At 40.6% G+C, this 24,831-nt stretch overlaps 1 protein-coding gene across 1 annotated transcript in view; it reads right to left on the reverse strand.

Moving 5' to 3' along the window:
• Positions 1 to 1,297: 1,297 nt before the first annotated feature.
• xkr6b (XK, Kell blood group complex subunit-related family, member 6b) overlaps positions 1,298 to 24,831 on the reverse strand; it is a 76,939-nt gene continuing 53,405 nt past the window's right edge. The window contains exons 2-3 of the mRNA XM_085248283.1: positions 9,066 to 9,262; positions 1,298 to 8,297 (exon numbers count right to left, since the gene is read on the reverse strand). Of these exons, the coding sequence (XP_085104409.1) occupies positions 7,327 to 8,297; positions 9,066 to 9,262 (1,168 nt within the window). The 3' untranslated portion in view covers positions 1,298 to 7,326. The remainder of the gene's footprint in view (positions 8,298 to 9,065; positions 9,263 to 24,831) is intronic.

Below are 24,831 nucleotides of genomic sequence, written 5' to 3' on the forward strand. Positions count from 1 at the left end.
TGTCAGGGGTGATTTGTCACGCAGCCTTAAGACCAGCTATGATGCATCGTTTACAGAGGCAGAGGTGTAGGTTGCAAAGTTAAAGATGCTAAAGTTTTTGCTGTGAGTGATGAGGAGGAGCAGGATTAGAAAGGATTGTAACAGAGGGACAGCTCAATGGTGGTACTTAGGCTCTGTTTTCCCAAACACGTGAATAAAGCAGGTGATGGCTATTCTTTGCTGTATGTTATTTCACACTATGAGGAACTGGTCATCAGTGATTTGTTTCTCTAATTAAATTTTCAGCTGTTTCTTCTCTTTGACCCTCACTGTGCAGAATTATGTATGTATTAAGAGTGTTAAACAATTGTAAATCAAACATTTCTGTGTGCACAGAGTTAAACCTGTGCATGAGCTATGACTTCATGCTACAGGCAACTTACGCAAGTGTCTGTGAATGGGCTGTCATTCATGTAGGAAACGTCTTGACTCCAGTAGTTTAATATTTACATATTGATCGATTTTGGGGTTTTTAAAATGAAACATTTAAAAATTACTGAATTTATTTAGAAACCTAGAGGATTTAGAGAGTTTCTGTGAAGAGGAGTGGGCCAGAATTCCCCCTGAGTGACCAGCTATACAAGAAATGTCTTACCGCCATCCTTCCCAAAAAGGGTTTCCCCACCAAGTAAGCCATGTTTTGCTTAGCTCCTTAAGGGAAACTCAAGGTTGATGTGATTTTGCACAATATAAATAAAATGGAATTGAATTGCTTGGGGATCAAATACTTATTTAACTCAATAACATACAAATCAATTTTTAACTTTTTTGTAATGTGTTTTTTTTTTTTTCTGGAGTGTTAGTTGATATTTTGTGTATCTCCTTAAAAATTAGAGACTGTTCACTCATTTATAAGTGAGCTAACTTACAAATTCCACTTCCGCTCCCTCTCTCTATTTTTTTTTACCAGTTGTCTTTAGCAGTCTATGTTCAAATATGAAAATACACTTACTTAATTCAGTTGCAGTGGATCTGCAAAACTATTGCATTTTGTCTTGTATTCTGGAGAGCCAATGTGTATGTGTGTGCATGTGTGTGCAGGGTTTAAACAAGCTCAACTAAAGGATGTACATTTCTATTGTGAAGCATTTCTCGAACATACAGTTGTGCTTACTTTTACTTACTAATCCCAACCTATATGGGTCACATTCAGAAACAGCTTTTCCCTTCTTACCCCAGCTGGTAAAAAAGTCCGACTGCAGTCACAGTCATCTGACAAAAATGTGAGACATGCATGTGAAGACATTACAGATATATAGTGCACTTTCAAATACTATATTTATTTTTCTCTTCTGGGATGAACAGTCTGATATATGAATCTACAGTAAGGCTTAACATTACATTTTCAGCATAATATTTCTCTTTTCATCTAAAAACCAAAACATACAAAAAAAACTTTAGCACCATATGTTATTAATAATATTCATATTGTTCCCAAAAATAGGGCGTAGGTACAATACTGGACATCAGTTTTGCTTCTTTTGTTTTTTTTTAAAGAATGGGGATTCCATGAAACAATTTACTTACATTTTATATTTAACAACAACAAAGAAATCATTCCTTATATGTACTCAATCACAACATGGGTCGTACGGGTCCACTTTCATAAACATGCTACATTTGTAGCAATTTTTGAGTACTAACATTGTGCCAACTTTTGGAATACCCCGGATATACCATATAGCCTACGGAGTATCCTGATAGATTTGTGAAATACACCAACAAGCTAACACAACCTATAAATTGATTGAATATAAACAAAGCAATATTTCCCAACACCTTTGATAACGATTCCAAAAAATCAGCAGCAATTAATATGACAACCATAGTCGCTTCGTTGGAATATCAAATCCATTTTCAAACAAAATATTACAGCCAATTCTACAATAACAACAAAATTAGATACACACAGATTAAGGACATATAGATGACAGGAATTTACAACACAGCAATCACGTTCTATATATATATATATTTTACCCAAATTCCATTAGCAGAAGTACATTTGTGCTCCTGTTTATTTGCTAAAAAGATGCATTTTGTCATCTGCCATTTTCATTCTGTCCGAAAAGAAAAAATCCTAGTGCAGACTGAATTATAGTAAAACAAAAACGTACCGTATGCGGAACCCAGTAGAATAAATCTTATATGAGCAGTAGAGTAACTATTGGGTTTTTGTTTTTTTTTTTGTGCAGACTGGGAAATCAAAATGGCACCACTGAGAGCTGAGTTCTGCTGTAAACTGTGTGGATTTGAGGTGCTGGCTGTAGAGCATTTTGAGACTGCACGTTTGTGGTATGCAGGATCTCTCAGTCAACTGGAAGGCTAAAGCCAAAGAGTGGACTCTTAGTCCACAGCGGTAGCACCTTTTTAAATGTATTTATTCAGCACCAGGTTATGAACAAAAACGTAAAGAAGGAATAAAAGTTAAAAAAAAAAAAAAAAAAGAAAACAAAAATGCACCGTTTTTTAACATCTGAACATTCTGCCCCTGTGGTCAAACGGATGGTCATGACACAAAGGTATAGACTCGAACCAGGTCAAACACTACAATGGCCTGTTGCTACACATTAATGCAAAAATCAGAGGGTTTCTTGTGCAGTCGAGAGCACTTGCATGCTAAATGCTGAGGGTCACCTCACGATGAGTCATAAAGGCATGCTGGGAGGTGGTAGAAAATCCAGAAAATGAGGTTATTCAAAAGAGAAGCAGTGATTGGGCCTGTTTCGTGATCATTCCACAGTAAGAAGACGTAACAACTGATTTTTTGCGCTTTTTGTCGTCAGTTTCTTCCATGTTGTATTCTAAACGCAGGCATTTTTGTTTTGGCTAGAGGACGTATTGTTCACACAAGACACAGAAAACGACACAGAAAGTTTACGCCTTAGCACTACAAATCATTCATAACTGCAAGACAGAAGAAGATGTAAAGGCATAGACGAAAGTACAAAAACAATCATTGGCCAAATCTTTCGGTAACTTGGCTGGTTATCTGCGACCGTGACTCTCCATCAAACACTTCAGAACTAACGCTTTTAAACGGACTATTAACTGTTATATTGTTACTGGGTTCAAGTACAGAAGATGTTCAGTATTGCCGTACTTTTTCTCCTATGTCTTTGACATAACCAATTACTGGGTTTCACACAATACCCATCACTTGATTCTGTCACACAGTAAAGTCCAGATGTAACACCATAATGAGGAAACAGCGCAGTCCTTGAGATGACATCTTAGATGAAACTGTAAGACTAAATAGCACTGTCAACGGAGGTGTTAGCTCACAGAATTGAGAACCTGGCTTGATCTGGTTTAGGGTGGGAAAGGGGTCACAGACAGGAAGAATATTGTTTGGTGTTATCATCTTGGTGGGTGTGCTGGCACATGAAACAAGTAAAGAAAGACATTGGCATTTGTTTGCGGACCTGGCTGCCATGGCTGGTTCGAAGCACCCAAAGTAACAAGGCACAACAAGGACTGAGAAGAGCAAGCTTTGCTGTTCAAATCCTCTTGCTGTGTTTTGTGGCTCTCGGACGATGTGGTGTTTGGAAGGTAACCTAACAGAAACTGTCCTGTGCGAGGGATTTCTCTGTGACCTTGTTTATGGTATAAAGTGTGGCAGCCTGAATGCTACACGAAATAGTATACTTCCTACTCCCGCTTAAACCTGTGTGTAGCTTAGCTCTTGAAACCCGTGTATAATTTAAAGAACACAAGAAAAATACATAAAACGTAAAATCCGCTTATTATCTGGCTTCTAGCTAATCATTGTTACTAGTTACAGATTGCGAGAAAGTGGTGATTGCTCTGTAGAAATATTTAAAATATACTGCATGTTCTATAAAAATCCAGAATTGTACATATAGACTCTTTGTAATTACTTTAACTGTCATTACTAGGGATGCACCAACGTAATGAACACTGGTATCAGTAGCAACTAATATCGGCATATCTGCAAAAAGAATTATCTTTACCAGTTGGAGTGGTCAATATTCACCTGTTCTGTGATGACTAAGTGAAAATAAATTGTAAGTATAGATATCTTTGACTCTCTGGCGTAAAAGTGATAATAAATAACAACAACATGGAAAACATTGGTATCGGCATTAACGATCAGTGCATCCCTAGCCATTATTATGCTTATTTTAATGACACGGTTACGCAGGCGTAAATATTCTGCGTCACGTGTCAAGCACCACTAAATGAAATGCAGCCCAGTTGTACATAATCTTGTTTTTGAATCTATACAATACTGTCATTCCACACACAACCACACATGCACACAAAAATGAATGAGTCACAGTGTATTTGCACCTGATTTGGACATGTGTCCACTTCTGGAAAAGGTCAGCAGTGTTTAGAAAGGATGCACTATATGCCAGGCAGCCAACTACCACAAAAAACTGCCCCTACGCCCGTTAATCACAATGAATAATCATTCCCACGAAGGAAATGAATAAATAAAAATGTGCAAACCATAATTTAGTGGTACAGTCCCAGCCGAGGAGTCGTCTGGGATGCAGTATGTTAAGGAAAAAAAATGGAGACCCTTGAGGACATGCCTGGAGATGAGAACTGCATTGAGACACCCCTGAGTCAGCTGGTTCAGTGGTCTTGTTTTTTTGGTCCTGAGGAACCCCTGTATTGGCTGTTTTAAGTGTTTTTTTAATTGTTTTTTAGATTTTTTTTAGTTTAACAATACTTATTATTCATTATTTACTTATTAATGAACTATTAACATGGCTGTTCATTCACTACAACATAGAGGAACTATACTCTGGCTACTGTGGTAAACAGTGAACAAGTTGGTTATTTGCATACACATGTATATCTATACATATGGTGTGTCGGATGTTTGCTCCAGCCTAGCTGACCCAACAGCTCTCAATTACTCAGGGCTGAACATCGCTTTTACGCTGAAGGGTAGCAGACCCTGGATGTTGAAGCTCTTGGTCATGGCAGTGTACCTCATTGCATGTTCTCATGTCAGGATCTCAGTTTGTTTCAGCCTCAACTACGCTGTTCAGTTACCAGAGAGTGTGAGAGTGTTTTCACGGGAGCGCACCAAGGCCCAGCACCGCAGAGACGGGGAAGAGGGCGAAGCAGCAACCGAGGATGGAGCCGAACAATCGGCAGGAGAACAGAATCGTGGGAAAGGGCTGAGGACACACACATGCACCCAGAACCGTTCAAGCATACTTGATGACACTTCAGCACACGCCGGGCCAAACATTCACCTTTTCACACGATCATTCAAGGAATCATATGTAACTTCAATCAGGCCCTTTGCCACGATCTGCCCTCGTGTTCTTTTCCAACCCTGGCAAAAACCCTCTTTCACCTTTAGCCCTGAGTCACATGGTGTCTGCCTTTTACAGTACGATGTTAGCAGGCACGTGAGGCCACAGCAAAGCAGAAAGCCAGTGAGCCAGGGGGAAAAGGAATCTCTGTGTTGCGTAGAGCTCTTGGGCATCCCTTGTTGGGTGCATTTGTACTAATGCCTCATACTAAAGTCATGCCAAACACTACAATGTAAAAAACACACATTATATACGTATTCAGATGAGTCATCGAGTAAATAGATACAATTGAAGTATGAAAAGCATTCTTTTTTTTTTTTTCTCATGAATTGTAGCCCTCTCTAGAAATGTTAGTCGAGCTCCTTTGACTTCGAAGGATCACTGCGTTCACTTCTTCGAGTGAATTCAGTGTCTTCCCTTGGGTATCGGTTTTGGAGAGCTCCTGCAGATTCAGCAGGAGATGTATTTAAGTGTATAATTGCTGTACAGCAGGCCTTTAGATGGCACACGTTTCGCACAGACTCATTCAACTGGTTCAAGGGAGGAGGGCAGAATAAATTGGAAAGACAGTACTGTAAGATACGATTTGGCTTTGTTTCAACTGCGATATAGCAGGTGTCAGCACAGTTGCCCTGTACACCCATATAAGAGCATCATCTCTTTTAGGGCACACTGATGTTGAGGAGAATATACCTTTAAACATGGCGATGTTAAAAAAGTGTGTGTGGCAAAATATAAAGCTATGTCAGTAACTATCAATGTGGACACAAATATGCACTGAAGTATAATAGCACAGAAATATCTTCTCAGACCTCTTTTTTCCCCCCAATAACCTATTACAGGGCTTTGCAGCCAATAAGTGTGTATTACCTAAACCATTTTTTTTAAATATAAAAACAACATAGGGAGGTTGAAAAAGGATTCAAAAGGGAATGGTGGAGGATTCCTTGAAGGCTGTCTCTGCACTTTGCTCCTTCAGTCTTTGTTAAACACCTCTAATCTTTTTTGTGTTTGGAATGTTTTTCATATGATTTTCTACTTCCTCACAAATTTAGAAAACGTTGTGCTCATTTCTACTACAGTCCCTTCATTGTGTTTTGTTATCTCAAGTGCTGTCACAACCATATGGAGAAAAAAATACAATTATAAGTTAAGGCATGCTGTTGGAGCTTGCCTCCACTGGAGGGCAGTCTGTACTATAAAAATGGATTGTGTGGGTAAAACTGATTGAAGGTCAGTGTGCTTTTTTTTTTTCTTCCACGCAGGCTGTAGTTTTGATTTGAAATTTGTAACAAAAGTGGCATAGCTGGGACGCTCTTGTGCCATATAAGCTTGCCGAAGGGAGATATATTCAGAACTGTGTCTTTTGGAAAAATTTGTGATTGTGTGCATTGTTAGAATTTACAGAATCATTAAAGGAATTTTAGGCTGAGGACTTCGTAAACATTATCATATAGTTCAATGAGTTACATAAAGAATGGTGGTAAATGTGGGCATATGCAAAGACCTGCCCCCTCTCCTCCATCATTCCCAGCAGGCTTTGCGCAAGTCCCGGGGACATACAGTATGCCCTTCACAAGTATTCACAGGTTCAATCACCAATACAGTATAATGCATTAAACACATTTCATAATGAAACATTCATATGTTATCTACACTCTCATACATAATCCCCCTCTATCAGTGCAGAGGGATTTGTTTATATCACATAACATATTTTAGGTTCATAATTTTCTCTCTGTACTGTATGTTTATTTCCAAAAATAAATCATGACTGTGTGTTTAGACTGTCTTAACAGATTTCCGGTTGACAAAACACACATCTCCTGCAGGAAATTGAGTGACCACAGATGAGAGAAGGAAAGAGTCGAAATGCGGGATGGAAAGAGATCATATCTGGAGAGAAGGAAAGGGGAGAAGTGAAAGAAAATAAGAGCATGTTTATCATATTGTGGATGAGGGGATGACAGAGCTGTGGGAGAAGCCTTCAGAGGGAGGATTCATACTGCAGGAGTTCATAAAGAAGTGGACCGTCCCTGTACCTGATGCCCACCGCATTAGGGCTGACATACTGAAGCACATTTATGGTCCTGCGCAGGCGCCGATCCACAAAGTGCGCATCCCAGGCTGGGTAACGTTTTCTGGGCATGTCTATCTTGATGAGTGGACCCTCAGGTCGGATGGGCCTACCAGCTGCATCCACAGGCTCTGTGGACCTCACCTGGAAAACTGGAAGGCAGGTGTCTGTGGCTGTTTCGTCTGAGTCCACATGTTCCCCTGCCAGACCCCGTGTTGGAGTGGCCTGGGAGCCACGGGGCCCTGGTGTGGGAGCCATTGGCTCAGCTTCAGGGGGTAACGGAAGGCCCCACAACAGCTCAGCACAGCAGGAGCTGGCCAGCACCCTCAGTCGGGGGCCCATGGGGTGTAGGACCCCGTAGTAGAGAACCATACAGGCCACACCTGAGGCAAAGCACAGGAAGACGCCGCAGAGGGCAAAAGAGGCATAGGCGTCAGTGGTGGCTGGGTCGCGATACGCATACCAAAGGGAGCTGAGGATGGCATTTTCTAACAGTACTACTGTGTAATAGGCCACCATTCTGTACCGTGTCCGGCCCTCTCGTACATTGAACCAACAGAAGACATAGACCACGGCCACCACCATGTTGAACAGTACCTCCTCCCACTTGGACATGCAGAAATCAGTGCCGCCATGGATGACCCAGAAAGCCATGGCACACCAATGGAGCACCACAAAAATGCCAAAGTAGATGTGGAAAACAGAGGCAAAGAGGGCAAAGGAGAGCACCCGTGAAGAGATGGTAAAAAGGCGCCAGAACAGATGCACCAGGGCACCTCTGTAACTCATGCTCTTCTTGTCGTCACGTGAATCACGCAGAAGCTTGTGGTAAGAAGCTAGCACCCATGCCAGGGACAGGAGGGAGGACACGGCAGAAAGACCTAGAGAAAATGAAAGGAGAGAGGAAACAAAAGCAGAGGAAAGCTAAGAATTAAAAAGATACTGACACCTACCGACAGATGGTTCTAAAAACATCCGAGAGAAGTTTCCAGTTTCATCTTTAAGCATGAATCATAACCTGAAGATTTATGGTTTTATCCTGGACTTGCTGCTGTTCCTAGCAAACAGTATGTTTTATTACATCCAAAGCAATCCATCACATTTTTTCAAAGGCATATTATTACCAGGATGATCCCACGTCATCCAGTCAACACAGTCTCCGTTTAGTGCACCAATTCAGTTTCCTTAAGACATATAATTGTACAGACAGCAGATATGTCGGAGCAGTAACCTGCTGCATGAAAAATGATAGAGTATTATCTGCAGAGCAGAAACATACTGCCTCTCTGCAAATGTATTGATGGCGTTTCTAAAGACACCCCAGCGGAGAAGGGTATCACTTGTTATGATTGAATTGCCTTCCTTGGGGAACTGTATTCCAAGAGAAAACTAGAATTGCAAAAGAGGTTTCAGTAACAAGAGTGGTGAGTGTTGGAAACCTGATACAAGTGGTGAAGACTGCTGGTAACACTAAATAAGCTGATATGTGAACTCCACAAAAAATGGACTGTCGCTTGGAGATTATGGAGGCATGTGACGACCTCGGTACGTGTTTGATGCATTACACACAAAAAAAGAAAATGTCTTGAACTGTCAGCAAAATATCAGAATCAAATGTTCCTCATGCACAGCCTTAGAGAAGCCCTTACACTGCAGCCACTCAGTCTTGTTGCTCTGGATCATGATGCAGAGCTGCAGCACCAGCTGAGGGGCGCTTTCTAAGAAAGTCTCCAGCAGCCGCAACATGTTGACATCGGCATACTCGTACATCATAGCCCAGTAAAAACGCCGCTGGTTCTCCTTCTGCCGGTGGCTTTGAATGCCGAGGTACATCGTGCGGATGTATCTGCAGAGAGAGAGAGAGAGAGACAGAGAGAGAGGTGGAGGAGGTGAAGAATTAGACAGTTCCAGCGTTCAAGTCTTTTACGGTTTACACAATAATAAATACTTTACATTATTTATGCAAAACAGGCAAAAATGTAAGTATGAAATCACTTTTTTTGTCAACACTAGAGGGCATTCTTAGCAGCACTAAAAAAGGGAAACATATCTACATGCTTTACCAGCAATATATTGATGAGTTCTGTGCCTCAAGCTAACTTTTGCTAGTCTTTCTCAGAGCAGTGCGCTGTAGAGTTAAAACTGATAAAACAGAAAAAAAGAAGGAAAATAACCATGGTAACCTATCCTAACAGTCTAAGAAATTCATTGCTTATTTTATTAGGCACAACTGTTAAATCTAATACACCACAATCCAATACAACATTAATACAACTTTATGAAGTTCCTTCAATTTCAGTTTTTGTAGATATGATAGTTTGTTTTTTATTATTGAGGTCATATTGGGTTTATATTTATATTACACAGAGAATATGTTAATGGGGTGGACCCAATATCACAAACACATTTAAAGATAATGCAGGTAAGAACCGCTCGCTGTGATCTAATAATAAACAAAGTAACATTATCACTTTTTGACAATTACAGCAAAAAATAGAATCACAGGTGCATCTAAATACATTTTTGGGTGACTATGCTGTATATCCAACTGTGTAATCACATAATCAGCTCTTAATGTGGAAAATTCGATTTTCAGATTGCTAACAGATTAAGTAGACTTTAATGGTTCAAATATTTAATGGATCTTGCAAAACCTTGTGAATTTTCAGTGATAAAATTGTGATAAAACAAATAATCAAACAAAAAGAATGATTTGTAGCATAGACGGAGCCCTGTCTAAAGCAGAAAAACACACCACTAGCATGATCGCATTGAAAACGCATGATCATCTCTCTGGCCTTCAATGGTGCGGTGATCGAACTTGTTATGAAAGTAGGACAGGATAGTAAGCAAGGCAATAATAATAATAATTCTATGTCTGCACATGACTCATATTGTCAGCTGGTGCAGTGGCTACTTTCATGACTGAAGGGGTTTCATAATAGTGAAGTGACTCTGATGAAGCCGGAGAATTAGGTAATGCAGCTGAGATGTGGAAGGTAACTGAATCTCACTTCTGGTGCAATCATACCATGCCACGTTCAAATTATAATGAGATTTCAGAAAGTTTTCCAAGTTCAGCCTTGTATGAGCTCACTGACATCCCTACTGTGGTCAGGAACGTCTCACAACATGCTTAAAAATCCTCTGTGGAAATATCAATCCACCCAACAGAACAAAAAAAATGTAAAACAACAAAATCAAAGCAGGGCTGTTTCTTCTTTCTAGAAAAAACTGTTATCATAAATGACTTTGACAGTTATAGTGGTTTATAGTTATCTTAACAGTCACTTCCTCTATTGCATATTGGGTGGTAGCTGCAGGGTCTATCTGCCTGAGCTGGCAGAGTGGCCAGATAAATCCAGCACTTGATGTGAAGGCAGTCAACCGAGGACAATAGTGTAGCAAGGACAGAAATAGACTAGACAGTAGCACTCCCCCAAACAAACAGAGAACCAAAGGATCTAAATGCAGCTCCTAAAAGTGAGACCCAAATTCACTGCAGCGTAACAAACACAACCAGAAAATGCTTATGAGTGGTTTTCAGCATAATTAGCTTTTGCATTTGGGTACTGGGTAAGAGATTGCTGTTTAATTTGAAATGCGGCTGAGAACAGTGCACTGTAAAGAATGCATTTGTCAAATAGAGTCTGACTGATTTTGGTCATTGTTTTGAAGGAGATTCCTCCTTACCATAAAACTCCAATTAAGAGACAAGACTTTCAGTTAAATGTGAGAACACTTAATATACATATGGTACATAATTACTTGTGCTCAAGCTATAATTGATGACCTCTATATATGCTTTGTTTCCCCGAAATGACAATATGATTATCCTCCAGCATAAGGATCTGTGTAGCAAAATGAGGGTGTAGATACACAACTTTATATCTCAGGATAGGGGTCTTTGGCCCATCAAATGTAGCAATGTAGCAATATTTTAACATTCCTTTAGTAAAACCTGACTTCTTAGTGGACGTCTTGACTCGCTCTTTCACTACATGACACAGTTTCCATTTTTTTTCAGGTCTTGCTGTTTTAACACAGCATAATCACTGTCTTACTGTAGGCCATCCCAAATTGTGCTGCAATTGTATGGCCAGTACTTTGTTATATTACCTTATTCCACTTTATAAATCTGACATATGTACATGACATTAGACAGCTAATAATGCTACACTATTTAATCTGCAAAGAGGAGATAAGGAGGAGTTCAGTATGCATATTATGCATATTAAAACCAGTGTATGAGAAATGTATGAGAAACATTAAAAATGTCTGCTTTTTCTGCTATTTTTGGTCTTTTAAAAATGAAAATATTAGGAATATTTAATCATATTTTGTAATTTATACCCCAATAAACAAAACTTTTAATGATATATTAATGATGCATTTTCACTTTGGCTAAAACATAACTGACAGCGCAGGACAGAAAATCTTAATCTGCAGACTTTAGACACTAGCTGTATAATGAGGTACATGTTCATGGTTCAACAGTAGGTTTCTATAGGTAGCTCATACTGTCATTAGCAGAATTGAAAATGTGGTTGATAAATAGAATAAAAATGGCATAAAACATACATAACCATGAAATACGCATACAGTATAAAGTTTTTGAACTTACTGTAATAGATCTGTTCTGTTCTTAAAGTTGTTATATAAAGCCCTTCCATGCAGTGGGATTGCATGGAGTAATGGAGTAAAGCAGAGCTAGATCTGGCTTGGCAAGGAAATTAGGAGCACAGGGATGAAGGTTTTTCTCAGGACAGTGGATAAGAGGAACAACAGAGGGGCAAAATGGGCAAGTTTTTTGGCATCAATAGCTCTGGGCTGCAAGAGGCACCATTATATTCAGAGGTAAAGGCTGGCATTCCGTGACATTTTCTGTGAGACTGGTAAATGTCAGATGGAACAAGTCAACCCCACTCCCTCACTAATGACATGCCACAGAGACCTACACAGGCCCTTTGTCTCCATCCCCCAGTTTCCATTAGCCTGTGTTCCATAGATACGTCTCACTAGTTTGTAGTGCCACCATCAGAAACAGTAATCTTCATGGCCTTCATAGCTTGTGCACTTAAAAAAATCTAGAAATGAGCAGCTGTGGTTAGCCACAGCAGTGTTTTAGCTAAATGCTACTGCCAGCATGCTAACATGAGTGAAATAATGCTAGCAGGCTGATGCTAAACAGGGTCACCATCACAATTTAGCATTGGCACTTTAATACTAGTGGCACTAGTCATTAAGGTTGTGGTTTTCCTTTTTTCTGTGAGACATATTGTGGCACCACAGTGGTGCAGTGATTAACACTATCAGCAAGACTCCGCTGGAGCCTCCCTGTGTTGGGTTTACTTGTCTGCGTGGGTTCTCTCCAGGTGACCTGGCTTCCTCCTACAGTCCAAAGACATGCATATTATGTTAACTAGCGATTCTAAATGGACAATATGTTTGAGTGCTTGTCTGTCTCTCTGTTTTAGCCCTGCAATGGACTGCCAACCGTCCACTGTGTACCCCACATCTTGCACTGTGAGAGCTTGGGTAAGTTCCTGGCTAAAAATGGAGGTCAAAACTCCAGTCCCTGAGAAACAGCTTAATTACGCATGCTAGTTGAGCTTCAGTTTTTGAAAAATGACCAAAACTGAGGAAAATCTGGGTCAACAAAACAAAACATGTCAAAGAAAATATTTAATGAAAAGGTTAAAAAAAAAAAAAAGTATGACACATTTTAATGCCCAAGGACAACAGTTGACAGGTGACAAAGTACAGGTAGAAATAATCACTTAGAGCAGACACTCACAGGGGTGAGAAAACAAAGCAAAATTGGAAGCAAAAATGTTAAAAGAAAGTGATTATCTAACTAAACTAAGTGACAATAAAAATTAAAGATTGGACCTATAAAAAGCCACAGACAGGATGTGTAGGAAACAAAGAAATGGAAGAAAAACTACAATAATGGGACAGGAACTAAAAAGAAACTAAATGACAATATTTTAGCCCTTAATTTATTTTTAGACTGCTTCAGCACGTCTAAGGACACAAAACTAAACCACATCTGTCATTTACTCTCGTCTGCTGTTTTCGTTTCTCAGAATAAACTCATACTGCCTCGGATTCAGCAAAAAAACTTGTAGAGTTAAACACTTTGGGTTTCAGGGCTGTCAGAAAAATCCAAGCTCACTTCATCATGTATCCAACACACACACACACACACAAACACATAGCACGTTCCCTTCCTACAATCTCACACACATCCTGCGATTGTGATGCATACTGTTAACACTCCCACTGTGCCTTTTCAGATGTAGTAACACACAAACGTCTTCTGAGAAAAAAGCGTGCGCATACACACAAAGATGGATACATGATTGCGCACACATACTTGTCAGCACGGTAGGTAATAGGGGGGGATTTCCTTTCTTTTTCCAGGCACATTTGTCAGACGGATCTATCTCTGCCCCTCTCTCCTCGTCCCCTTCCCTTCCTGACCCTCTCTCCACTTACGCTGGGGTACTCCTCGAGTCCCTGATGCGTTTTCCTCTCCCCTCCTTTCCCTTTTAGGTCCATAGCTCCTCTACAGGGCTCCTCATGAATTATTTGTGGTGAGATCATAGCGATCACTCATGGCTCGTTAGGCAGCGTACGCATGGCCTAACAGCTCAATGCGAAGCCGGGGTCATGTTCCAAGACCAGCTGTCTGCTATTGCTGTCAGAGTGCAGGCAGCCATTAAAAGCTCCCATCACCATGGCACGTTGCACCCATGTATACAATCACAACCACGAGGTCTTTCTACCTTTTAAATATACTAACCAAACCAAGACGGGAGCGCTAAAGGACAAATCCAGACACTGAACTGTATTATTTGTATGACATCTTGAGATCAGAGCATGAGCTGCTGTAAGAGATGGGTGGAATGACAAACCCACACCATGTGGAAGACTTGGCTGCGTTTTTCCTCCTTCTCCTCCAAAGTCATTGACCACTGAGTCATCCAACCACCCTTACACTGATCTCTCGAGAGTGCGGTTAAAAGGATCACACACAAACACACACGCACCTTGCCAGCATCTGTCTTCTCAGTCATGCTCGTGGGAAGGCTCAGCAGCTCAGGCTGTATTCATATCTTGTCATAGGCTGATTCATAAGACAATCACAAGCAGCATGAAGCAGAGCTCATGCATCAGCTGAAACAGGTGGGATTCTTGCAGAACACTAAGCACAGGGGACATGTAACATACGCAAAGTCTGTGGGTATATAAAAAAGTGTGTGTGTGTGCGTGTGTGTGTGCGTGTGCGTGTGTGTGTGTGTGTCTAAAGTGGAGGCAATGCCAGCTGCAATGAGTCACACCCTGAGTCACTCCATGGGGCCACACATCGACTCTCAATGAGGCTTAAACCTCCTTTATCAGAGAGTTTTACACCTCTATTCCTCTTGCTTAATATCTTTACTTTTTATGCCTTTATCTCTTTTCAGAACACTTATACACTTTCTTCTGGGATGGGATTAAGTTTTCTTCTGTTCTAGGCAAAGTGGTTATAACACGTACTACTTCTTCCAGCACCAGCCTTCATGAATTTAACTGTAGAAAACGTCCCATTGCGAGTCCATACTTTCACAATATTACCACAACCTTGAAAATTCAGTGTATGTTGAGACCTGTTATAACAACCTCAGTAAAACTCTCAAATAGCACTTGCAACAATTATTTAATAATTAATCTATTAATTAGCCGACTGACAGAAAATGAACAAAGCCTAATCACTGTACTGACTAATTATTATTAGATAAAAATGGTCTTTAAAAAAACAACAACAACAAAAAGAAAAAGATGCCAGACATTGCAGTTTTTTGAAAGGAAGATTTACTGATTTTTTTTTCTCTTTTTCCATTTCAGGCTTGCAGAAGGTGCTGGAGGTAATCCCAGCTGTTATAGGGTGAGAGGCACTGTACACCCTGGTACACCCAGGTCACCAGCCTGTCACACCACTACTACAGAGAGACAGACAGCCACTGTCACTCACATTCACACCTACAGCCAACTTAGAATCACCAATTAACCTGAAAGTACCTGCAGAGAACCCACACAGGCAGAGAGAGAACATGCAAAGAAAGAAAGGTCCACATAGATTCAAAGCCCTTAAACAAACAAAGAAACAAAAAACAAGGGGGCTTTAGACTAAAACTTGGTTTTGGATGATGGTGATGTTGTTTACTGTTAGATAAAAAAGTACTATAACATCCATCCATCCATCCATCCATCCATCCATCCATCCATCCATCCATCTTCTTCCGCTTTATCCGGGGCCGGGACACGGGGGCAGCAGCCTAAGCAGAGAAGCCCAGATCTGCCTCTCCCCAGCCACCTCCTCTAGCTTATCCGGGGGAACACCAAGGTGTTCCCAGGCCAGCCGGGAGATATAATCTCTCCAGCGTGTCCTGGGTCTGCCCCGGGGCCTCCTCCCATTGGGACATGCCCGGAACACCTCACCCAGGAGGCGCCCAGGAGGCATCCTTGTCAGATGCCCGAATCACCTCAGCTGGCTCCTTTCGATGAACTATAACATAACAATTTATTTTTTTGTTCAGTTTATCTCTTTCAGCTTGTACATCCTTCTGGCCTTTCTAACTTTACTGGACAACCTTTCCTATCATACAGAAAACTGAATATTGTAACTGAAGACTCAAAGGCACACTCAGACTTTCACAGAATTTTCTCGTGTGTGTGTTTGTATATGTATGTGTGTGCAAAAAAAATTGTGGGCCTCATTATGAACACATATACCAACACTAACTCCAGAAAAATAGTTTTGGGAATGCACAAAGTGATGTAACACACACACAATCTCTTCTTTACCACAGTCGCATACCGTATGTGAGCACAGGGATGGATGCTTCTGTCTTGCACAACATCTCACGGAGATGTCAGCAGGGGCAACAAACAGATAGCTGTCTATGTATGATTGGCTACATAGCATTAGCATTACTTCTAGTCAAGCATCAGAAGTAATGCTTGACTTCTGAAGGAAAACATTATGCTTTCACTCTACCAGTTAGGTCAGTACGGGTCTGCTCGTTGCTCAAGGACATTTAAGGAGGCTGTCTTCTGAATCAGTCAGTTTTCTTTTTCTTTTTGCCCTTTCCAGTCAATGGAAGTGTCACAACTCTGGCAGGAGCTTAACAGTGATGTCAGTGTTGTGTTATTCATCAGTTACCAATTTGTAGCATGCCAGTGAAAACTGTTACAGCAAACATCTCTTCCAGTCAACATTTTAGCTTCCAGTAGGGAAAAAAGAAAAGGGGTCAAAATGTTGTTGTTTTTTAAATGTTAACATTTCCAGCACTTATAGGATTTTTGCACTTTCCAGAAACACTTTGTGGTTCAGTGCGGCTCAACTTTACAGCATACACTGATCCTATATCAGATATGTATTTATCCTCCTTAGGGTGAAGAATAGCCCTGGATGAAAAGCTGGTAGAGTTGAGTAGAGATGAGTCCCACAAGCGAGTCAGATACACTTACATACAAACACACACCAATGTGTGACCAGTGTCTTCGGGTGATTCTGACACTGAGAGGTGCTGGAATTTTGAATGGAGACCAGGTTGACATGATGCAAGCTGAAAGCGACGGGGAGCGGCAGGCTGAGATGCGAGACGCTTTGTCAACTCTGCTCCGGCTTGTCAGTTCTTAGAGTTTCTAATGGTTAACCAGCTCTGACGTTTCGACTAAATGTTATCGCTGTAATTGTAACACGTCTCACACACACACAATGTTTCATGTGGTCCGTTTGTGATTTACGAGGAATTTCTTTGATTTTTGAATTCATTTTGTTGGATCAAAACTGGCTTTAGTTGTCTGAGTTTAGTCATGAAACTGAAGACAAAAACAGCGGATGCTCACAACAAATCATTCTTACTGTTTTTTCAGTCCAGTGAGAGCAAATGTTCAGCATCCAGCAATTGGCCACCACCATCATATCTGTCATTCATTATTACAAGTATTGAAACCTGGCAATAAATTCTCAACAAACTTTACGTGACGGCTACATAAAGTCCAGTTCCAGCAGTAATATAATCAGTTTGAGCTCTTTGTCTTTGTATCTGGATTAATTAGCCAACAAAATATTTAACAATACAGTTACTTGTTGTAAATTACAGAAGGTTTGTGTTTTACAATTATGGCATGTAGCCTCACGGTTAACTCTGGGTTTTCTATACTGCACAGGTAGCTCACTTTTTAATGAGATGCATCGCCATGGTAACTAATGCTACAAACCTAGTTCCAGATTAGAGGTCAGCACTAAATCACCACCTACTGACCAATAAGTGCTCAAGAAAATACCATTACCATTCATCCATGGTTACCATACCATCCATTCCTGGATCATCCCTTGGACCTCTGGGCGTGAAGTTTTTAAATAGCGACTTATGTCTTTGTCTTTCCCTGATAACCATCAGTAATAAATATATATACTTTTCCTATTAGCTCCAAACTATTTTACAACAATATTATTGTTCTATAAACATTAAACAGGACATGTACACTGTACTTGTTGAGCTTATATCATATTTGCACACAAACATATGATAACACAAACATGAATATTCACAAAAGTGTATATTTGAATACAGTTTTTATATTTAATCTTTACTTTTAGACTGTTAAACACTAATGAGTGTGCAGCTGAGAGAATAAAAAGTAAAATAAATTAAAATTATTTAATCATTATAATTTCTAAATATTTACTATATATTATAATTAATCAGATTTTCATTTGTGTTAATGACAGTCTTTTAAATGAGAAAGTCAGTATTTTTGCTTAGGTTTTAGTCCTAGATTCTAGGACTACATTAAAGACATAGGATGTAAGTTTCTAGTTTCTAGTTAGCTTGTTAGCATTCATGTAGCTAATGACTCCAGCTCATTAACCTGCCCTTGTTCTGTAATAAATTGGTATTGCTATAAAAACCCAAACTGAAACTTAGCACCCTCAAAACTATTAATGAAAATGTATTATATTGTGGTTCTTTACTTGTTTTCCAGTTATGAGTCCAAAATAAAAAAATCTGCATCTTCTGGTCCTCTTAGTAAGACGTAAGTTCTATTTTGTCATGATGCCATCTGACAACTGAGGAAGCCTAAGGTGATGTACCAGAGATATACATAAAATAAATAAATAAAAAATTGGTCAGATAAGCATATTATCTACTGCAGCTCAAGTTTAGTCCGTTAACTTTATAATTTATATGTTTTAATCAACCTAATGAGCAAGCAATTCTGCACATCATAAACACTAATTGTTACGTTTAACCATCAGAGCTTTGCTATTTTTTGGTGGTACCTTTGTGCCATTTTGCGTAGGTTTGGAGGGGGCATGCAGCTAATGCTAAGGTTGACGTGGATTTTGCTATGCAGAGGTCAACCGAACATCACAAATGGGAGACGCATGGAAAAACATCGAAGATAAAAACATATAGCCTAAAGGTACAGATGGTTGCTGCACTGAATGTTTTTATTTGTTTCTAACAATGGAAGATAAACCTACTCAGTCTCATTTCAGCTCTTTCCACGTTATAGACTATGTGCACGTTAGCATATGCTACTTCCGGTGCGGAAACTCATGTGGGGAGCTTTGTTTCCGGTGTCCTATTCGCGCCCTGTTTACGGTCCAAAACAAGTTAAGCAAATGAATGAATCAAGCGGCAATTCACATTTCTATAGATGTCTCGGGCATTTACCCAATATATCTGTAAATGATGTTCATCGACTTGTCGATATTTTCCCCCGTGCCTCAGAGCAAAAGAGAAAAGGGATTCAAATGTTATATTTCTCAGTATCTGTAAACAGCGGTCCCTCGTTTATTGCGGGTGTTATGTTCTAAAAATAACCAGCGATAGGTGAAATCAAGTAGCCAATTTTATTTTTTGACGGTGCAAAACGTTTCGTGGACATCGTGGACATACAGCACTGCATTTCAGAGTCACACTGCTAGCGATCGATGCAGCAATTCTGTACTGTATAGTGTACAGGAGAGACGTCACGGAAGAGATCGTCTGCAGCAATCAGGACGCAGGACACAATGTGATGTAAAAAAAAAAAAAGCATGCAAACTTGCACTAAAAAATCCACGAAACAGCGAGGTGAAAGGTGAACCGCGTTATAGCGAGGGACCGCTGTAACTTTGAAGGTAAGTCACAACATACGCTTCATAAATACTAATGTACAGAAACCAGCAATCGTTCATTTTTTGTGTGGCTTTTTTTCACGGTTTGTTAACATGCTGTGTAGGTGTGTACTTGACTAGCTGATATCGACATAACGGGGAAACATCTGGTTTGACTATTCTTCACCTGTAGTTTGAATGCTGAACATTTGCTTGTTTAAATCATAATAACTGTCACTATACAGAGATGTGCTTCTGAATGTGGACGATGTGTCTTCTGCATGCAGTGATGCAGTTCTGCTTGTGTTGAGTGATGTAAACAACTGATCGATCTAAACTCTTTAAACGTCAAAACTGATCATTAGATTTTTTATGACACAACATTGGCGAGTGTTCCCACCTTCTCCTCTTTGTAACTTAACGCGATCTTTCCGTTTTCGAGTTTTGGACATGATTTTGGAGTATATCTTCGCAGTAGTGATTGACCGCAAAGTAAAGCTACCGGAAATGTACAACCCCACATCCGGTCTCAAACCAGGAAGTTAGCATTTTCTCGTGCACAGGGTCCATAAGTTCGCCATTCTCCCTGGCTTTGCCGATGGATCAACAACACCACAAGAATGTCCCACAAACCACCTGTTTGTGACACTGCCCCCTGGTGACAATAAAAAGCAAAAACATGTAAATGTTCAACCAATTAAGAACTTCTTGGCTTAATATAATAGCTCCCCCTTCTGATAATGCAACGTCTGCATGAATGTCCATTTCATGCTTTGGAGAGGCAAAGCATGAAACAGACAAGGTGGACTGGCATGTCTATTACACATTTTGACGTGACACTGGATTGAAATGTTGGTCCGTACAGCTGTTTGTAGGTGACCACTATAAAACCACATTGGATCCTTTAGTAGTAGAGTGATTTACCAGATATAGTTTACAAGGTGAAAAATCTTCTTTCTGTTGTCTCTTAGGCATCCTCCACAACAGAAATAGAGGTAGTTAGCATTGCTCAGATGTAACCCAGCACAGACTTCTATTAGAAACACAGAAGTACAGTTGTTACATGGTGACAGTATCGCGGGTGTACGAATAAATTCATCATATGCCACATGATAAGATATGAATGTTTCACCAGCCCTCCCCCTTCTATCTTTCCCATACTGTCTTAGATGTCTACATTACTTTCTGTGCTAAAAGTTAGACACCATCTGAAATATGAAACCAGGGGATGCTTGGTTTATTCTAGCTTTAAGAACTGGCTGCAAATCTTCTAAACAAACACTAAAATGTGAAGAAAAATCTTTCTTACAACGTTAAACCCTTGGAACAAAACCAACTTTGCGCTGACTTTAATCATGTATATTAGCGTTCCCCTCTGCTATACACATTCTCTTTTCCTTTCTGTGCAGCCAGTCATTTGTCACCATTAGCAACAGTCCTCAGGTATCCCAACCCAATAAGCTGTGATCATGTGACATGGTGCAGCCACTTAGATTAAAGGAAAGCAGAGAGAAGGGGGTAAAATAAGAAACAAGACAAAGGGTTATAAGGTGACCATGTTTGGCAGACGAGGAGGCGAAAAAGGAGCAATAGGAGAGATAAGAGGAGGAAAGGTAAGAGAAGAGAAAGAGATTTGGTCACCTTGCCTTCAGGATGGATGCCAGCCAGAGATTCAGAGTGATAATTTGAGGTCAGTAATGGACGAAAGCATGACAAGGATAAGGATGTGCAGATTCAGCTACTGATTGCTTCAGCATCCATCAACAGCACCGGGGCTCTTCAGCATTCAGATGGTTGATCAAATGAAAGGAAGGCTTAATTAAATCAATTAGTTAATTCAATCAAAACTACATATTTCAGCTTTAAAAATGATCCAATGCAGATTAGAAAAAGACTAAAAGCGTACAACAAATGTGCATCCTTGAAGCAGCGTGAAGTGCCAAATCTAGAAGTTCTATAATTTATCCATAATTCCTCAGAAACATGGTGATAATCGGTCCAAAAGCTGCCACACAAGCTGTTAAAAGATAAATAAAGAAATAGACATGAATGCTCACTATTAATTAGTGAATCATTGGGATTTTTTTTCCAGTACTGCCTTAAAATAGCAACAAATACAAAATTTTGCATTTTTACCCCTAGCAAAACCATTTAGCTCATCCATAGTTGCTTTTTCATTTGTTTTTGACCTCTTAAAGATGAAAGCGTGAGCTGCAGGGATATTTCAGAAAGACCTCAAACTCATTACAAATTGCAGCTGATATCACAGCTCTTCATGTCAAAGGTCCTGTTGAATTTTAAAATAAGGCGCACACACACTCACACGTGTTGCTATATGAGATCCACATCAACTGATGACAATTTTGATGTTAGGAGCTTAAATAGTAGGACAGGGAGTTCTTTGAGTACAGTAGTTTGTTACTCTGTATCATTTTCCTACCTCAAACTGCCTTTTTAGTGGGAAGCACCCTGACAGCTTAAAGCGAAATCCCGCTTTACTCTCCCTTTCCCGCGGTCTGTATTTCAGTCTCCTCGCCCCTCCTGCACTGTTCTTGTGGCTGATCTACAACTAGAGGACAAGCGAGATTATGTACGGATTAAGAAGAAAGGCCTGTCCCACTTGCTTTTCAGGGACCCAAAAAAGGCCCATGTGGAGGCTGGCTTTCATTCAGCATCTGTGCCTCTGACACTTGAAGTTCACGTGTATTGCTCTTAAGACTATAATTAGCAGGGCTGGCTTATGGTGTTTAAATGCTTCCTTGACTTAGTGACTGATTGAGAGTTCCCCATGTAAATCTACCAGTACTATCCCATACTCAAGAAATAGACTTCACAGCAGTTTTTAAAAAAAAAATATTTAATTTTTTTTTTTTATTATTATTCTGGGCTTGCTTGCAGTTTAGGTGGCATTTTGCATTTTTCGAGCCCCAAAGATAATGCAAGAATGAAGGCGAGAGTCAAGTCAGCATGCAAAGAGGAAAAGAGGGGTGGACACGGGGGCTGAGGCCGTGGAGATAACACCGAGCGAATGGAAAGAGAGCGGCCAAGAGGAAGGGAGAGGATAGAGAGAAGTGACAGTGTGATGTAGTGACAGAGGAAGTGCAAGAAGGCGAGCAGCAGCCAAAGTGGCAAGACAAAGACACAAGGAAAAGCTACATGAGGTAGAAAAGAACCTGGGGAGTGAGAGGACAGTGAGAGGAGAGGAGTGAGAGAGAATGAGACCCAGGAGGTAAACTAATCACTGAGCACGCAATGCAATTTTCTGGCTCTGTGCCTCCACCCCGTCATACTCCTCCCTCCTTTGCACTCCCTCCCACCATGCACCCCCCCCCCCCCCCCCCCTCATCTCGGGGGCTCTTTTTACTATTCCGCTCACACACGCTGTCTCTCGCTCCTCTATCTATCAGGCTGTACCATTTCACTGTCCCCCCTCCCCTCTCTCTTCTGTAGTACCGCTCTGTAATTCCCTTTGGCTCCCAAAAATGGATTGATCCACTCTGGCCATCAGCATTTCAAAAAATATGCTGTGGATGAAGGAAGAGGGGCTTCTAATGGAGCGACTTGGGTGATTCTGTATCATGTTTAAATGGCAAAATGTATTATTTAGTGCTAAATAAGGTTTGGGGGTTTTTTAGGTGAGGGCTGTTTTCTTCTTTCTGTGATACGGCTTGTTTGTGATAAATCGAGTGATTGTGGAAAATACAACAACAGGAGAAGGGAAAAAAATGATGTAAAACAGCATCTGTGCATGTGTGTGCGTAGAGTGTGTTTTTCCCCAGGCGAAGGAATTTAGGAAACGTTTGATATCGCAGCAGTAAAGGTTTAAAGTGTCTCGAGTCTCTCTCCCGAGAGCGGCGGCGGGCGGCTGCCTGCCTCACTGTTTTGCAGCGCCTTGATGATGATGATGATAGATGTTCACTCCAGACATGCAAATACAGCAGGCAGCTCCATAGAACCGCGCACATGCTCCCACTCACAAACACACACACACGCACACAGGCACACACATACCAGCTCATATGAATGCTTAACTATAATCAAGTCATCCATTTATATATTAATCTTCCATTTATGTGGAAATAACCCAGAGAAAATGCAGAAAGCTCCCGCTCACAGCAGTCTCAAACCTGCCTTTTTTTCAAAGTCGCGCGGGATGAAAAGCAATATTAGTCATATAACGTGTTAATTTGAGAGATAGGAATGCTTTCTCAAGGAGAAAGGTGTAAATGTGTGAGGAAAGAGCAACTCATTATTGACATGCACTATGTCACCTCATTCATCACAAATGAAACTGCTCTCACACTGCTGAGGCACACAGGGACACACAGCCATACAGGTATAATGTTTATCATAACGCAACAAAATGTAGACATTGTCTGTTTCGCAGACAAATGCACAAAAAAACGCGTTCATATTCAGACAAATTCAACTTCAACTTCGGCACAGATCCGCATATCCTTCCCTGAAACATGTAATTAAACCCTTAAAAAGCCACCTAAATACTTGCACAGCTACCATCCTTACTTTCAAGCAATAAAAAGCCCAAACGTACACACACAGACACAGTAACACACGTTCACACGCGATCAGATTTTTACACCAGGCTTCACACCATCACACAGCGCCACTATGGGAAAGCCCTGAGCCCCATTGCTAACCTGAGGGATCCCCACATATGCTTTGTGTCACCAGATCCTGGTGACACAAAGCATATGTGTTAGCCTCAACTGCTACTCTGTGACAGGCCCATTGAGTATAACTTGTTGTGACAGATCAAAATATCTGCCTTGCAGGTGCAGGGAAAAAGACAGACAGACAGAGAGAGAGAAAGTGAAAGAGAAAGCATATTACATTGTCATCAAAACAAAAAAGGTGTTTTAGTCATACTGGAGCGCTTTCAGGTTACCAGTAGGTACTATTGCAGTTGGGCACAGCAGACTGCGATGCAAATAGCTACTGACAATGAGGAAAAAATTAAAAGTCATCACAGTTCCCACAGAGCTGCAGTGGGGAAAAAAAATCTCTCCTGCCTTTTGCAGCATTTTCTCCCCTCATAAACAGCTTCCTCCCATCACCCAAAATGTTTCTAACACAATATGATATAAATCCTCTGAGACAGTGGACTAGATTCATGGTGTCAGCTTTTCCAGCTCTTAAAAATGCTTGCACACAAACACACACAGGGAGGCAGTCATAACACGCATGTACAGCTGAGATTGGGAACTCCTGGGTGCCTTTGCATTTCTGGGCTA

The sequence above is a fragment of the Mchenga conophoros genome, linkage group LG15, assembly GCF_057382185.1.
Source record: "Mchenga conophoros isolate Kocher_MC1m ecotype Shallow Benthic linkage group LG15, M_conophoros_male_GT1.1, whole genome shotgun sequence".
NCBI lineage: Eukaryota > Metazoa > Chordata > Actinopteri > Cichliformes > Cichlidae > Mchenga > Mchenga conophoros.